Consider the following 17907-nt stretch of genomic DNA (forward strand, 5'->3'; position numbering starts at 1 on the left):
CTGCAACACAAAACACAAAAATCCAGGCTGCCACAGAGCTAACAAAGCCTCGACATGAAATGTTAGATAATCAGCCGCAGATATGAGGGTTTTAAAAGGATATGAGTCCCCAATTACATGAGCTGTATCCTGTTTACGGCTTGGTCGGGCTGTCTGTTAGGTTGACATTGTAAAGCTAGCTAATGAAGAAACGGGCATGAGCAATACACTCAACGACTTAACATCGAACATTGACTTCACTTTGGAAACACGTTGCACATGAATAGGGAGTGAATAAACGGCAGGTGAGGCTGCCAAGTCAAATGCCTCATACACCCTTATTTCTGACTCACTCGTGTGGTTGTGTGCGCACTTGCATGCAGTACTGTACATGTGCACACTTGTGGGTATGTATGTGCATTTCACTTCTTCTCAAACATGGGAAAAAATGAGCGATTTATCCAATTTCCTTCTGACCAGAGCAGAACAGAGGAACATGTGTTTTCCACTCCAAGGGGGTTTTGAAACAACAGCATAATTTCTGCTAAAAGTGGCTCTGAGCAAGACTTTCTTCTTGGGAAAATAGTGACTGACCTCAAGGGACAAAATGAGGGCAGGGAAGGGGAAGACAGGTAGGAAGACAGCGTCAGAAGAAGAGAGCAGGAGAGGGCGGATATTGGGAGGAGGGAAACAGAAAGAGGAGGAGAAAGAGGAAGAAGGGAGGGACCTTGACGAAAGAGGAGACATATATTGCCACATATGTGAATACTTACCAACTCATATCCTCCGAGTTTCTGAGCAGCTTCAAACATAGTCCAAAGGTTGACTGTATGAGACAGAAGACAAACAAGGCAGTTAGGAACTGTGGGAAAGGACTTGAACTGAAACGCATGACGTCAGATACAGTCATTACACCAGAGAGGGAGACGAATATTTTGATCCTGTAGTTAAGTAAAAGCAGCAACATCAAAATCTTGAGAAAAAAAACCACACCATTATAAATTAAAGTCATTGATTTAAGTACGATCAGCAAAATATATATACATAAAAAAAGTACTCATTATTCACAATAGCCACTTTTAGTGTTATCATTTATTACATTACTGGATTAGTAATGAATTAATCATCATATTAAGCAGTATTCAAATGTTGTGGATGTAGCTCATGGCGGTACAGATTTTATGACCTGTGTACTTTAATATTTAAACCTATAGTGCCACACATTTACATATAAATAAGCATCTTTTAGATTCAAGCCCTTTCTAAACCAGTTCACACGCCGCCAGTATACAGAGTTTTAACCCTACTCATAAAGACTCCTCGTACTAAGTACTTATTAAGAAACTTCTTAGAATCATGAAGTTTCCTAATAATTTTCCCTGAAAGTAGTAAAGTGGATCCTTGTAAGGATAAAAGTTATTCATAAAACATCATAGCCCTTAAGAGAGCTCCCAAGGTGAAAAACTGTTCAGAATAGGGAGGAGGACTTTTAAGCGGCTTAAGAATTCCTTAAGCAGAGGAGAAAAACTGCGGAAGTATTCTTCAAACGCTAAATGACAGCACGCTACAAATTATATCGTGCAGGGAGGATGTTTGTGGTCGATCTCATTTGAGACACTCACATCTCCCACTTGTGGTGCCAGAAATAAAAGTGATCACGGAACGAAGATATTTGGCAATGGTAAAAATGCGACAGTGCAGCAGTGATGACTCGGGATTGTCGCTATCCATCAGCAGAGTGATCACACAAACAAAAACAGCACTTTCACAGCCTCATATTGGGACGCGGTTCATTTTGTTTCCACTGGATGTCACTGTCCATTCTGTGCTCTTTATCACAGAGTGCTTTTTAAACAAATCAACCAGTCACATCTTTTAAAAGGATGTGTCATATGTCAAACGGGGTCAACCACACCTCCCTCACTAAGACCAGGGTTTCTGTCCCTTCCTTGCTCAGAGTTGCTCTAAGAAGTTTCCTAATTCAATCCTAAACTAAGACTCCTTGCTAGAAATGTTTAGCCTAAATTAGGAGCTCTCTGAGAGGATGTAAGAATGTTTGTGAATACGGTCCCTGGTGTCTGGTGAGACATTCCCACGCCTGCTGGATGCTCTGAACCGAACACTTCCACCAGCCGAGCCAACTAACTTCCGGTTTAGCCCCATGCTAACTTGAATGGGGATCAAGTAATTCAATGAAATCTTACAAAAACAAAGTCTTACAACAAAGTCTTATAAAGTCTGATAAAACATTTTTTTAAAAATGCCTGATGCTTTTTATTTCATTTAAACAGCTTTTATCCACCATTTTATAGCCTCAACAGTAGTGTCGGAGTAGGCTATGGCAGAGCCAGTGAAATTAGCACAATGCAATGCAGTTCAGTGTCCAAATAAATAATGCTTATATAAATGAATGAATGCACAGAACGGACAACAAATCGATAGAATAGTTTGAGGAATATAATGATTACATATTCCTGGCCTGGCAAAAATGAAAACAGCTTTTCACTGAAAACAATACTGCACTTCAGCTGAAAGGATGCAAATGAACACTGAGTACTTGTACAATCACCACTATGTGATAAAATACAGCATATGCCTCATCCTGTCAAAGAGATTTGTTAACCCTCAGCTCCAGCCTGCAGGTATGAATGAAAACCATTACAAGCATCAAACACTTGGCAATATGCTCAAACTTCTGTTTGAACTAATGCAAATTCATTTGCATTGATTTCCCCATGCAAATACCCCATGACAGGCCATATCAAAATACAGGTCTTGTGTAACATTTTCCTAAAAATAGCTATGTAAGCTTTCAGAAAGGCTTCAAATGGCGTCTGTCTTTGAAAGAAAATATTTCCCACAAACAAAGAACCACAAGTTCATTGGGGGACTTTTTGTGCCAATGACATTTGTATTTGCTTTCTGTAACATCATTGTTTAACATTTTTATATGAAGGCCTATAAATAAGAAAAGGAGGCCTCGCCTGGGGAGAAATCCATCAAAATTCAATCTGTGCGTACACAAAGCCTTGCATTTGTCAAAATGACATTTTCCTATCTCCGCATTTGACAGCATTGATTTTTTTCCTTCCCTCCTCTCTGCGACCGTTGTCAATGCACGGGTGGAATAACAAAGGCAGCTGGGTAGGGTTTTCTGTTTGAACTGAGCACGCCGGCGTATTGTGCTTTCTGACTGTAGAAACAGAAAGATGGTCTATTTAACTAGCTTGTTATGCATCGACTGTAATTACCACAATAGCACACGGGACTGGGAGGGAACAGAACACATAAAGGAAATGAGAGAACATGCCTTTTCTTAGATGTCTTGTCATTAGCAATTTCTTTTCTTAATTCCCCTCTATTTGGCAGGGGCAATTATCACTGAGATAAGGATGACAAAACAGGAACACAATGCAGCCTCAATGACACACCGATGGCATGGCAATTAGACAACAAGGCTGAAAGGGGGAGACAAATTGGAACTGATGTTCACAATCACATGCTGATGCCCGAGCGCTGAAGCACACATGCGTCTAAAACTGTCACATAGAGACGCACACAGACACGCACACGCGCACACACACACACACACACACACACACACACACACACACACACACACACACACACACACACACACACACACACGAGTTAATCCCACAGATCAAAGGCAATTGAAATGTACAATGTAGACAATACCACTCTTGTTTTATTCCTCCTTAATTCACAATCACAGTCTGTATTTCCCTTTAACACCTTCACTGCACTGAAAGGACTGCAGCTGTAGAACAAAGTCAATAATAACCAAGTGCTAAAAGAAGAAAAAATAGACAGACAGCAGCTCACACAAAAACTGCAGCCACAGTTATTAGTCACTTTCTGTGATTCAAGTGCTTGTGTGCTTTCAGCCTTTTAAATAGAGTGGGACTGTTAAATGAGCCATCTCATAAAAAAAAAGTACATACTACTTTGCAGAAACCATTAGTTGAACATTTTACAAACTAGTTTATCATTTCAGTCATTTTTAAAGTAGAAATAGTGAAAAATGCAAAAGATCCTTCATCAAACTCTTTAAATATGAAGATTTGTTTCTTCTTTTTTGTTATTTTTTATATCATTTTATTTAATATCTCAGGGTTTTGAACTGTTAGTGGGACAAAACCAAGTCATTTAAAGATGTCAACTTGGAGTCTGGGAAGATGTGATTGACATTTTTCAAATCAAAAGAAAAATACTGCATTTTTTATTCCAGATAAGACAATAATCAAGTTGCACCTAAACGTTGATAATAGAGTAAATATTTACTTCAATTTTCAGGCGAAAATAAAAATTCTCCAGTGTCTCAAATGTAAAGACTTGATACTTTCGGGGGGTTTTGTGATCGTAAACTGAGTATCAGGCCAACTGATGTCTGCTCTAAGATGTTTAATGCATACAAACTCTATAAATTCAGCATGAGAGTAGGGCAGGAAAACAAGTGGGCACTGTGTTAAAACGATATTATTAAATATTATCATTATTACTGGGCTCAAACTATGTTATGAGCCATTTGAGGCCAAAGAAGATTGACTCGTTCTTAGTGGTTTGTATCTGTGCTGGGCTGTAAAGACACACAATTGCAGTCTTAAAAAAAAACAAAAAAACAGTAAGACTCCACACCTAGGAGATGAGGTGGAATATACAGAAATGGTCCATGTTCAGAATCAGATAGGGCTTTATTTTTTTGGAGGTGAATCAAATGGATATTTTAGTGGCCCAGCCAACAAAGCACGAATAAGTCTGGTAAATCATTTAACCATCTGTTGCTTTGTGAAACTCCAGAGAACTTCATAAAAAGATTATTACTCAAATGCAACTAAAATAACACAATTTCAATTTCCATTACAGTAAAGTGAGCGCTTTGATCTTTTAATGCATTTGTAGCGAGTTTAAAGGGAAGAATATGAAAACGCCGCCTGATTACATCTAAGGGTTTGTTGTATTAATTATGATGTGTTTTCCTTTTTTTCCCCCTTTCTCTTTACATGTGCTGATGTGTGCTTGCTGCCAAGGACGAAGTTTAAACAGCATGATTTCACCATTTAATGAGGGCCTTGCTTATGATGTGTCTGGTTTTGAGATTCAAAGCATGAACTGTATGTAAAACAGTTGGCGCGCGGACCTCGACTTTATTCTCAGCTCAAACTGAGAAATGCCAACTAAAAGTAAAGCGTGTTGGGTATGTAATTCTCCCTCCATCTCTTTACGTCTTCCTCGCTTCCCTCTCTATCTCCCGCAACCACAATGACCTATTTAAGCAACAACATGTCGGCAGTCAGGATGACAGGACTGTCAAAATACCGTGGTGAGGTTAGCGCAGTCGAGGCGACCACAGCTTACCTTCATGTAATAGTTTAGAGTAATGAGTTTTACTACGCTATAAACTGTCACTGTTACATTCAATAGACATCTCTCTCCCTCTCCTGCCTCTCGTTAATTTGCCAGAGTTGTCGCGCCACGTTCTGATCTGAATGGCTAAATCCTTCTTGGTGCCTTTGACATGAATGCAAATGTGATTTCCTTCCTTGAATAAGGACTGAAGGAGAAAAGTAAATTTGAAAACCACAGTTTGAGATGAGAGCCCACGGTTTCTCGTGTGTCTCGCCTCAAGATCAAACACAGAAAACAAACACACTTTCTCAGTTTCAAGAGACTAGAGCTCGGCCCTTTATGATGTTTATGTGCTTGTTTCTCCTCTCTGTCCTGTGCACACCGAGTGCAAGCTAAGCACCTGACCTATATCAGAAATCTTTTATCTCGGGCCGACGTGTTTCCCATACATGTGATGTTCTTTTAATGCTGTTAGAGGACGTTCTTGGCCTTCACAGGAAACCCCTTTGACAAGTGTGAGAAGATAGTCTCTCCTTACATAAAAGTCAGCCAAAATGTCCTCTGACAGGAAGCCTCATGAGCCTTTTACTAACTGCTAAATGTGATTTTTCTCAACACTGACAATAATTCCTTTGGTTTATTTTACACTTTAACAGCAGTGTAATTTTTTTTTAGATTTTAGGCATAATGCCTGCAGTAATTGGCAACCGTCTCCACTTCGTCCCCAGAAGCTTTTCATAGTTAGGACGAAATCTGTCCTTGACTTGACTGAGAAGCAGCTACTTGTTTCTCAACAGAGAGGCAGCACAGATAACATGTGGTTAGAGACGCTGATTAAAATCCACACAGGGTTTTTCCCTGCCTGTTTTACATGGTGTATGACTTACAGAGTGCAGTTTCACTCTGATATCTAAACTGTAATTTGAAACATATACTTCTGTTTCTTCACTCCAAGCTCAAGGTATTTTGGGGTTCAAATAACGTACTTTTCTTTTTCCTTTTTGTAGGGAAATTCTGAGGTTTTGGTACTTTCGTGCTAGTTCTTACAGGTGTTTTTTTTTTTACCCTGATAGGTTTGTGACAATGTTATGACCTAAATTTCCAGAATATAACCCAGGTGGCCACACAAACTTTACTGCTGAGTCTAAAGTAGATTACTCCATTGTTTAAACATTGCCAGAGAGGAAATACAATAATAAGTTGTTCTACTCACTCTGTTTGAAGCCCAGGAAGGGGATCCTCTCTATGGCCGTGTCTCTGTCTTTCATGTACTTGTACAGCGCTACTAAGAAAGATTGCTCCTCCGCTCGGCTCTCCTCTGATGTTTCCTCCTCTTTCTTCTCCTCCTTGTCGCTCCTCTCCTCCTTCTCCCTCTCCCGCTCCCTGTCCTTTCCTCTCTCCTTCTCCTCAGCAGAAGATTTCTTACTGAGGCCGATGGTCTTATGTTTGGCTGGTGTGGTTATTTTTCCGTTGGGTACCGTTTTACAGTTGGGTTTCACCTGCAAAGAGAGAGCATACACAGTCAGCAGGGGAGTTGAGTGGAAAACGTAATCTTTAAAAAGAGGGTTGTTCAAATGATGTCAGTGTGTGTGAGATGTGTTTTGGGTTTATGCGCAAACAAATATTTTTACAGACCATTGACGAAGCCGCTCATTGATTATCAATGAAGCAGCTCTCCTTGTCATCACAGATTAGGCACAGATAAATTTGACTCTAGCTTTGAGAGAGAATTGCTAATATTGATTTAGCTGTCCAAGGTCATAGGAATAACAGCTGCGGACGGGCTTTTAGCGGAGATATTTCCTTCACTTTGAATATTACAGCCAGTGTCAGACAATATAAAGGACAAACGCACATACAGTAAAAATATCATGTAAGAACATGTGACAAAAAAAAACTACCAAATTGACGTGATGATTTCACTTGTATGTAATACAAATTATGCCTCAATTTCCTTCATCAGCTAACATTATTTTGGAGGTAGTAGAGTGATTCCTCTATATTTACAATGCTGCTTGTTGTTGTTGGAAGCTGCTGAGCTAAAACATCATCTGCTGTGGGATCATGCTGTACTTGTTTCAAAGATTATTATTGTGTTTGGAGGAAGAGAAAAGACACGCAGACAAAGAGAGTGCTGCTCAATAACAGATGCTATCATGACTATCAATGAATAAATGCGTCAGACGAAAACAAATTATATTGTCTTAGAGACATTTTAGAGATTAGTCAATCACAGAAAAAAAAGCTGTTCATATTTTGATAATCATTCATCAATAGTTTTTGAAGTAAAGATGCCAAACATTTCCCAGTTCCAGCTTGTCATACTATGTCATCCCTTTGTGTGCCTTCAAAGCCACATGGCTCTGTGCATGTACAGCAGCAGCTGCTGTGTCGCTGACAGTGTATTGTTTGTGAAAATAAAACATAGTAACCTTGTTTTATAACTGAAGGACAAGATTGAAAGCAACTTACGACAAAACTTATGCCATAAATAACAAAGCTGGTGCATGAAAGGGAACTTTAAGTTACTGTTTATATAATACTCTTCATATAATGTACAACATACGTATGAGTGCTACCTTTCATACGAGGCTACAAATACGACATATGCATTATGTTTTGCTATAGTCTAATGGATTGCGATACATAAATTATATTGTGATACTTTTTTGATGTCAATGTTTTTAATCTCTCTTCATGTGAGAGGTCTTCATGTGTTTTTCCTCTTGAGCCTTTGTTGCTGCTGTAACATGTGAGTTTCCCCTCGGGGATCAGTAAAGTCCGACCTTATGTGAACCCTTTTTTTTTTTTATCTAACTCGTCTTACCTTGCTGTTGGTTTTGCTGTCTGGGCTGCAGGGGTCCTGTGCTGCCGCCGCTGTTGAACACTGGGTGGACCCTGACGACCCCTGACCCTGAGCCTGACCCTGGGAGTCCCTCCTCAGAGAAATGGACAGCTTCTTCTTCCGAGGTCGCCCCTTCAGGTTAGGAGCTGTGGGAGGGGAAATGGTGACAATGAGATTCATCCATTTCGGTGGAAATGTGTGTGCTGATGCAGCACTGTGTAATGAAATCAATATGTACCTCTTTGTTGCCAACTTCTAATGTTTTATCTAAAAATACTAAACTCCAAAGGAAGAATAAAAAAAAAAAAAAAGACTATTTCAGCCAGAAATCCATTTCCTATCACGCAGCACTCAGTTTTAGCTGAGGAGGACGGAGGCTATGACAGGAACATTTACAATCAGGCAGAGGAATTTCACAGGCCTGCTAGCCTGTATCTAATTATTTTTAAACTGGATTAGTGCAACATTGTGCTGAATGGGGTAGCAGGCTGCCAAATTGCTCCAATGTGCTAGTAAACATGATCCTCCAGTTCCCTCTCCGCCTAAAAGAGAAACTACATTTAGATTCAGACAGATGTATTCCTAAGATTACAGATGAGGGCGTCACAACAGTCGAGCAGTTAGTAATGTAAATGACAGATGCTGTTAAACCAACAAACCCACAAAAAAAAATAACATTTGATACAGATGCTAAAAAGCCTGAATGTGTTCCTCGCCACAACATATATAACATGACGGAGCTTTGTGTTGTTTTTTCTCATCATCAAGCATCATAAAGAATTACATTGTACTTTAGCACCTCAGATTTCATCATTCCTCCATTTTTGGTTTCCCTCTGGTTAGTCTACTCATTCCTTAAAGCTCCACGCAGTTAATTAAAAACACATGAACCTGCCTGATACAAGCTCTTTGTTTGAAAGGCTGGCAGATATAATTGCTCAGTTCACATTACACACACAATAAAGTATTTAAGCCCTCCAAGTCCTTTGTACACCCACGTTTATGTCAACCCTCGATTGTAATGTAACTTCTTGGCAGAGTGCCTTGCCTCCACGCAGCAACACAAACAGAGATAAGCTCAAAGGAGAGAGAGAGAGAGAGAGAGAGAGAGAGAGAGAGAGAGAGAGAGAGAGAGAAAAACTTCAAATAATCTAAATTCAGTCACGTATTTCTCAGTGTCAACATTATTTCTTTCCATCTGCAATGACAATTAAATCACATCCAAGGTTGTTCTCTGCCAAAAGGACTCTGTGATTATTTTTGTCGGATCAAATTCCCATCAAGAAAATGTTACAATAACACCAGAGCTGAACAAAACCAAGTGGCAGTCATTAGAAGGGTAAAATCATCACGATTCAGCAACCTATCACTTCATGTTGTTATTTTCACCACCGCTACGCTGTGGAGAAAAAGCGCAGGGAAAATTCCAAGGACATTTGTTATGCGTTTGTCATCTCTTTGGCACTATAAAAAAAAAAGAAGAAGAAAAAAAAAAGTTTTCAGCACTGTAATCTTTGCTTCGAAAGCACAGGGTGTGTTCCTCCCGCTGCTGTTTTCTCATTTTGCTGCTTTGCTGCCTCTTTTATTCAGCCAATTACTCATTAATGCTGAAAACTCGCATAGATCCTGCTTTTTATGTGTTTACTTGTGTTTATTTGTGATACATTAGCACAAAATATTCACTAAATAGATTAATGGCACGTAACAAAATATTTATGTCCTAATCCAAATAGCTATTCTTGGGTTTCTATAAAAAACACACATGTAAACAATACACAAACCATAAAAATGTGATAAAATCTTAAAGGCACTAACTGATGACAACATGCCAGACATGTGTCGTGCTATGTAGTGATTAAAAACATGTGCAGTCATGCCCAAAGGCAAACATGAAATGACCGATGGTGAATGCCTTGACTTGAGATTTATTTTCTATCATGTGACATCGGTTTAAACAAACATTGCAGGTCTGAGTGAGGTCATACTCCCAGTGCGGTTCTGTTTTTAGTCCAATCACTAACCCCCCTGACACCCTACACTCCGTTGCATAACCTGCCTGTCTGTTTACATTTTTCATCAGGTCAAATACTGCTGCGTAAGAAAATGCTGCAATTACAGCAAAACGCCGCCGCATAACGAAGGCTGACAGGACAGTGAGTGAGTTTACATTCATTGACTTATTGAGTGAGGACAACCTGAACATGGTCAATCAATTCTGGTGGACGTCACTGCGGACTGGGGTTAAATACTGCATTCATATATTTTTGTAAACATACACAAACAAGCACACACGGTCAAGTGGAGGCAATCTTTCTGTGCTGCATAAGAAGTGCCGAGCTGCTCTCCTCATGGCCGAGTTACATAAGGGAGGAGTCATCAGCTTTAGAATAACACAAAGAAAAATCAAACGTGGACCAACTCTGAACAGATTGATTTTCTAGAATGGAAACACAGACATTTATAGTCGGCAGAAAAACAAAGCTAACATCACAAGACAATGATTTTACAGCTCCCTGGGAGTGTGATATTTTTACCTCTCTGTGGGCATTAAGTGTTTTTGTCAACGTACTAGAAAAGAAAGCGATCTTTTAAGTAAACACGATGCTTCCCTCTGCAAGCCAAAAATGGGCCCTGTAGTCATATACCAAAAATGGATGCTGACCAAGCTACCGAGTTCCTTTTTAGCTTCCCATTCAGTTAGTTATTTCTCAGTCTGTGGCTTTCCGCTTATCTGGGACACTGACATGACTTGGAGGCACGCCTTGAAGTGGCCAGAGGGCTCTTGCTTGGTCCTTCACAAAACCCCAAAAGGCATGCTCACACATGCAGACACACACCAACATCAATAAAAAATACAGACACACACAAACTGCTCTTATAAGGTTGAAAAGTAGTGAAGCACATTCTGGATTGCGGCTCGTTGGAGGGAGGCAGTACACACATATACAGTACATACAGTATACACAGATAAGGGGTGTATGCCCTGCGGTGTGAATCCATCACGTCTTGTCACATAGCATGACCCCACAGAAGTCAAGACGTCTTCGGCGGGGAGATGTACGGGATGACAACCCAATCTCCGGATGTAGCCGAACACTCGCAGCGCTGAACGGCTTTAAAAACACGTCCTTGTCGAATAATTTCTCCCTCCCTCAGATTCAATTAAATACAGCCCTAATACCTCGGTTTCATTGCAATTCAGTTGATGTCAATGATAATGAAAAAGTCATTAGAGACAGCTCAGGAAGGGTTCTGATGCGTCTATGCATCAACAGAGGAGAGCCACAGGGAACCACAACAAAATAGACTGATTGATTGAGAGGCTGCTGGGAATAGAGACATACCATCCGACTGGAGAAGTCAGCTGATGGATGTCTCAGTTGATAAAGCTCACACAACTGGCTGGCAAAAAAAAAGAAAAAAAAAAGAAGCTCAGCGTCTACATGTTCACTTAATGAAGAGGAAGGTGGTTTAAAAAAAAAAAAAAAAAAATCCCCTCTAAAGGACATATGATTGTGCTGATGGGGCACATGTTTTTTTTATTTATTTGCTTGGCAAACTGAAATTAAAAGCTTAGGGATCTAAAAATACTTTGATGTACGCTGGCAGATTAGCAGCCAACTCATCCTTTAATTTGGCACTTTGGAATAACACTTAAAACAAATAATCAGCCACAGCTACAGATGCGAGCAGTGGTTTTCTATTTCGAGCCACACTTGTAATGTGGGTCAAGCAATGGTCTTTAGAGAAGAGGTTCTCAAACTTTCCAGACTTCTCTCTGCAGTAAACACATTTTTTTCTCACAAAATAAAATTCACTAATTTAACGACGCAATCGCCTCAGAAAGGCTAAATAACAACAACATAAAGCTGCTGTTTTATTTCCATTTTGATGACTAGAGCACTGAAAATCAGCAGGGGAAGAGCATTGAAACAGTTTTTGTTTGTTGCTTATATCTCTCTCTCTCTCTGACCCGTCAGACCGACCTCTCAACTGCTTTTTTTTTAGCAGCGTTTTCAAAATTTCTCTCATAACGTTTGCTTTAGATTTTTAAATCAAATGTTAGGCCTACGCAATACAGACATTCATGGTCTTCAGACGATATTTTGTAATCACTTCCCCAAACTTTACCTCAAAACCGACATTCATAGTTATGATTGATCAATGTAGAAAGTCTCAACAAATATTGGAGGTACTTCCATGAAGTTTTCTCTCACAACAGTAGTTCAGTGATCCCCTGATTTTCCCTGTTATGAGGTTGAAATTTTAATCTGATTACCCGATTTATGACCAAAAACATAGTTATGCCGGTCTTCTAGCTCCTGTCAGCCAAAGCTGTAAAGCTGTTTCACGCTAATTATAAACTGTTAGCATGCTAACACACTAAAACCAAAATAGTTAACATAGTAAACATTATACTCGATTAGCAATCACCATGTTTATATGCTCATGTAAACACTAAGCTCAAAGCAGCACTGTGAATAAGTACTGACTCGCACAGCCTCTAGCATGGCTGTACACTCATAGTGTTGTTAATTTACTATCTTCTTTGTAATCATATTATGCAAATGTACAATGAGCCTGTTATGAATGTTGATCATTAATTTTATGAGCATTTACAAAGGTCAGGCTGGAATAAATCACTTATAAAAGTTGCTGAGAAATACTGCAATGTCAAAGTTATTAATGACAAACAACAACAACAACAACTCTGTTCCACCATCAGGTAACAAAAACTGCTGCGCTCAATAAATAACTTTTAGTCAGTTGGATGCAAATGAAATGTTAATCTCTCTATAGATGAAACGACTGTTCCGACTCATCAGATGTGTAAAATAAATATCTGAGGGGTTTTTCTGCACCTTCGTGAAACAAAACTCCCACATGTCTGCCTTCAAACTCCTAATTGTACAGTTTAACTTCAACTTCCTACAACCAAAATGAGGTCCAAGTTCAAACAAAGAGGTGAAGGAGGATGAGTGAGGCATGACAAGAGCAAATGGTGGTCGGTGAAAAACATGTTTCGACATATTTTGTTGTCTCGCTTGGTTGCAAATTCACCAAAGGCCTGACACCCACTCAGCAATTATCAGCATAGCTTGCAGCCAAAGGTAACATTCGTGTTGCAATACATGGCCTTGTCTGTACAGTACAGTGTATCCCCCATGACAGAACAGAATGCAATGCAATATGGCCCGATTTAGAAATTCTCATTCAAAATCTTTATAAAAGACAAAATGTCTCGATGAGATGAAGTCTTTTATGTACGACATGCGGTTAAAAACGGCAGCACACAAAACTAAAGTAAAATGACAAAACACCCTGCTAACAAATCTTGAAATAAAAACCAGATCTTTAGAGCAAATATACCACTCAGCACAGAGATAGAGTTACACTTCAACTCCATTATAATCAATTCTCCAAGAGAGAACCACTGAGTCAATTTGAAGCCGCTCCCTAATGAGTTACACAGTGATGAGGCCGAGGACGTAGAGGATTTTACAGTAAACACGGTGTAAAGTCATCTGTAAAACATCCTGCAGTGACCACAGCTTCAGGGGAGATATGCATCTGCGATGCAGGTGAGGAGGAATCCTCCCCCAGGGAAGGATTTGTAAATGAAACAGTACCTGTGAAAACGCCCACACGCAGACAAAGACAGTAGCTCCAGTCTGACATACAGGGTTACAGTGGTGTGCTGGAAATTTACAGCAAGTCATAAAACATAAAGCATCAGGGAAAGTCAATATTTAAACTCTGGTATTCACCGAGCAGATGCAATTTAGTGTATGTAGAAAAAGATCAACAAAATGAAGAAATAATGCTCCTGAAGAAATGAAACTGTTTTGTCACGAAAATTAAAATTCAACAGAGTAAAATCAAATTTGATAGGATATGAGTCATAAGGAGTGATAAAAGCACCTGTCAGAATGCCAACAAAAACGCCCTAACAAATAATAACTAATACGTGACAAATTATGATACAAAAACACCCTCCGATACAGCTCTTGAGACATACACTTTAATCTGTGGAGCAGCGGAGCATTAAATGTGTGATCAGTGAAGTGATATTACACTTTGGTGGAACATTTTAACTCCACTGGAGGCACAAGGAAGTGACAAGAGAGGCTCCAGAGCAGCAATGCAACAGTAGCAGAGAGAATATAAAAAAAGGCAGCAGTGACTAATTCCTCAGCCAGCAGTGACAGGCGACGGCTCGTCTTCACTATACATCAAAGATCTCAGAGGTTGGAGGGATTTCAAGTATTTCTCTTCAAGAACTGCATGTTTCTGACCACAGTTTGAGGAGGTAATTCTTTAAAAGGAAGCACGTTTGAGCGAAGGTTTCTTTTTTAAAGCTTATTTCTGATTAAATACCTTGTCTGATGCTGTCGTGGTAGACTTGAGTCATGAAAAATGTTAGAAGTTACTCTGATCAAAAGGTTCTTATGCACATGAGTGCATGTGTAGTGGCCTACATGAAATCCACATAACATTTTTTTTTTTAAAAAGATACAGATGTTTAAACACCTCAGGAAGTCCACATGTAAACAGCACGTATGTTACTCCACCTATAATTACTATTGTTTACTAGAATTTTAAATTAGAGTAATTTGCTATTTAAACTGGCAGTAAATCAGGATACAATAGTTATTATTTCACCCCGGGAAGTCATTTTAACAGGGGATTAAAAACCACACATTTACTGTTTCAATTTGAAAGATTTACTTAAATCTCTCTCAGCACTGTCCAACAATAAAAATCGCGATGAAAGATGAGAGGTGTTCAGAAAAATTTTTCATTCATTAATTCATCAAAAGTTGGTTTAAATTATTACAGAACACTTCTGGCAATATTCAAATTCTGATATTCTTTTCATGGTTGCGGCTGTTTTGACTACAGGTAAGAATGACTGTGCACTTTACGATCTTCAGAGTTTTAGGAAACACAACTCTGGTAGAAGGATGTATATTGACCTGATTGACGCGATATACAGTCCTGACGATGGTGTGAAACTATTTCAGTGATCTAGAGGTGGCGGTAATGGTCCGAGAAATGCAGCAATGCATCAATGGAGGGAGAGAAGACACTAAGGAGGGATGTAGTACTATTTCTTTAAGTATTGGACACGCTCGAGCACAACAGAGGGTGTGCGCACATATAAATTGTGGCTCATTTAGACGGTTATGTAAGTACTGTTCCTACAGTAGCAAGTTTACATAATCAGCCAGCTCATAATCGTCAGTAATGTATATTTCCATCACTTTAATTGAGTAAAGTCAACAATATAATCATGCTACTTTCAGAGGTTGTTCTGAATATCTCATGTGAAGTGTTTTTGTCTGATTTAACTCCCAACACAACCAGAGGGTTTTTAATCTGAAACGAGATACAGGATGTGTTGAGTTTATATAAACGCATAACAGGGCAATAGGTAGCGGATTAAAACGAGGCTTCGAGTTGAGGTATCAATCAATATACCTTAAATGTCAATATGACAACTTTGATCGTTCGTTTTTATTAGCACGTACGCTTCAGAGATGATTAATTTTTTAAGCACTTAAAGAAAAAAAAAATCGAAATGAATTTTAACAAGATCAAGATAACCGTGAATAAAATCATCGCACCGCGTCGCCCCCGGTGCGCTCCGGCAGCATTAGGCTACAAGCAAACATGAATGTACACAATGTCGGATTAAAATACTTTTAAACATCTGCTTTGCAAATGTTTTTATGAGGAAGGAATGTATTCAACATGATTATCACAAAGATACACCAGCACGTTCCCTAGGACGTCAAATAATGCTGTTTTCTCAAAGCCATTGGTGTCAGAGAGATACATACAAAGAACCCTTTAGCATCAACACTGTGACAACTTGGGATGTAGAGGGAGGCCATGTGATGGAGCACAGAGAGAGTGACAAATCCCATGTAGGGGAATACAGGGAAAAAAAATAACATAGACTTATTTTTAAACTACAATCGTTTCATAACTCTAATCCCATGGGCTTTGGCGCCTAAATATTAGGCACTTTGTGTACAACTCTGAGATGATAGATTTGACAAAACAACAGAATTTGATGCCCTGCGATGAGAAATGGTTGGATACACAAGATGAATTTTGGTTGGTTTACAAGAAAACAACACAGAGGATTTTTAAGATAAAAATACACAAATGAATAGGTTTAAATTCTTTTTTTGTTTGGTTGAACAACCGCAGGCTTCACTGTGACGCCCCAGTGACCAAAACCAAAACTACACTCCCTAATTTTGTGCATGTAAAGTAGTATTAGTGGCTCCCTCATCTCCATCATTATTTTGCCGACTATAGCCATTTTTGACACGTTTATAATTCTCACTTTGTCACATTTGACAGCAGAGTTATTCGTCTGTTCCTGTGCTTGAGGCACGTTTCAGCTCAGAGTCATTTGAGACATTGACAACACAAACAAATTTAATGAACAGTAATACTTCAAACATCTCTATCACTGCAATCATCAAAAATTACACAATGTGCCCACAGCATGAGACAGAGTGCGTGGGTGGACACAGTACACTGTTTTTATTAAACATCAAAACCTCCGTAGGTTGATAGATGATACAAGTGTTAATTAATTTCTCATAAATATACAGAGGAAGATTATCATTGATGAACAGTAAAAACATTTCGCAGCAAAATCCAAGACTACAGCGTTTCACATTAGGTCAACCTCAGGGGGATTTCACATCAATATTACTGAAATATTTTCATCACTGGCGTTGCCTGTTTTTCGCCCATGAATGCAACTGCAACATAAGAAGATATTTTTACTGCGCTGTGCCTGAAAGCGATTCTGAACTTAATGAGGAGGAATGCATTTGGCTGCTTCCTAGGTATGACAGCGGATACTAGTTACTGTTATTACACAAACACATCCGAGTTTTGCCAGGCTTTCAACAACAACAAACTCTGCTTCCAATATAACAGAGACAGAGAGAGAGAGAGAGAGAGAGAGAGAGAGAGAACAGGGGTGTGTTTGGTGAGAGTACCTGTATGAGGAACTCATGTTCTAACACACAGAAAATCACTGTAATACAAGAGTATTAGAGCATACGCCTGAGTAAAAGGCAGGGATAAATCTAGCTTCTGACAAAAGAGGTCTAACAACAGTCACCTGAGGTGCACCCTCCTGATCTGCAAGTCCTCAACGGCTTCTTTTAAACAGGTTACTTTCTTTTTAACCACATGGTATTTTGATTGACTTCAACTGCTTTAAAAAAAAAAAAAAGTAAGTTCACCCAAATTACCCACTCAAAAACGGTTGGCGTATTATTGGTATTTTGTTTCTTTTTCGCTTTGTCTTTTTTTTTGGTATTCGTCAGAGTTCTCTGATCCAGTTCAATGCAGGTGAATTGCAGTTAACTTCATTTTATATGTGTTGAAAAATATATTGACTGACTTTTTTGAGAGGCAGTGGAACAAGCTGAGAACACAACACTGACATATTATGTATGACCTTGCTAGAAGGAAATTGAAAAATAACTGCCTGTGTTCGCATCCAGCGTACATGAGGCAACATTGGCATTCATGTGGAGTCTTATTTATTGGAATCTATGTCAAATATCTGGCTCTTTGACTCTTAAATGCACAAAAATGATTTGATGCTGAGCTGGTTATGTGAAGACCGTTTGTTTGATGAAGATACTGAAAAGACCTGCAGAGCTGGCGGATAG

General features: G+C 39.2%; 1 protein-coding gene across 1 annotated transcript in view; it reads right to left on the reverse strand.

Annotated features, from left to right (window-relative positions):
* arid5b (AT-rich interaction domain 5B) overlaps nt 1–17907 on the reverse strand; it is a 77208-nt gene that overhangs the window by 13010 nt on the left and 46291 nt on the right. The window contains exons 5-7 of the mRNA XM_069144392.1: nt 8177–8340; nt 6563–6848; nt 753–805 (exon numbers count right to left, since the gene is read on the reverse strand). Coding sequence (XP_069000493.1) covers nt 753–805; nt 6563–6848; nt 8177–8340 — 503 coding nt within the window. The remainder of the gene's footprint in view (nt 1–752; nt 806–6562; nt 6849–8176; nt 8341–17907) is intronic.

The sequence above is a fragment of the Embiotoca jacksoni genome, unplaced genomic scaffold, assembly GCF_022577435.1.
Source record: "Embiotoca jacksoni isolate LCO1_2020_lvr unplaced genomic scaffold, fEmbJac1.0.p SCAF_12, whole genome shotgun sequence".
Classification (NCBI taxonomy): Eukaryota; Metazoa; Chordata; class Actinopteri; family Embiotocidae; genus Embiotoca; species Embiotoca jacksoni.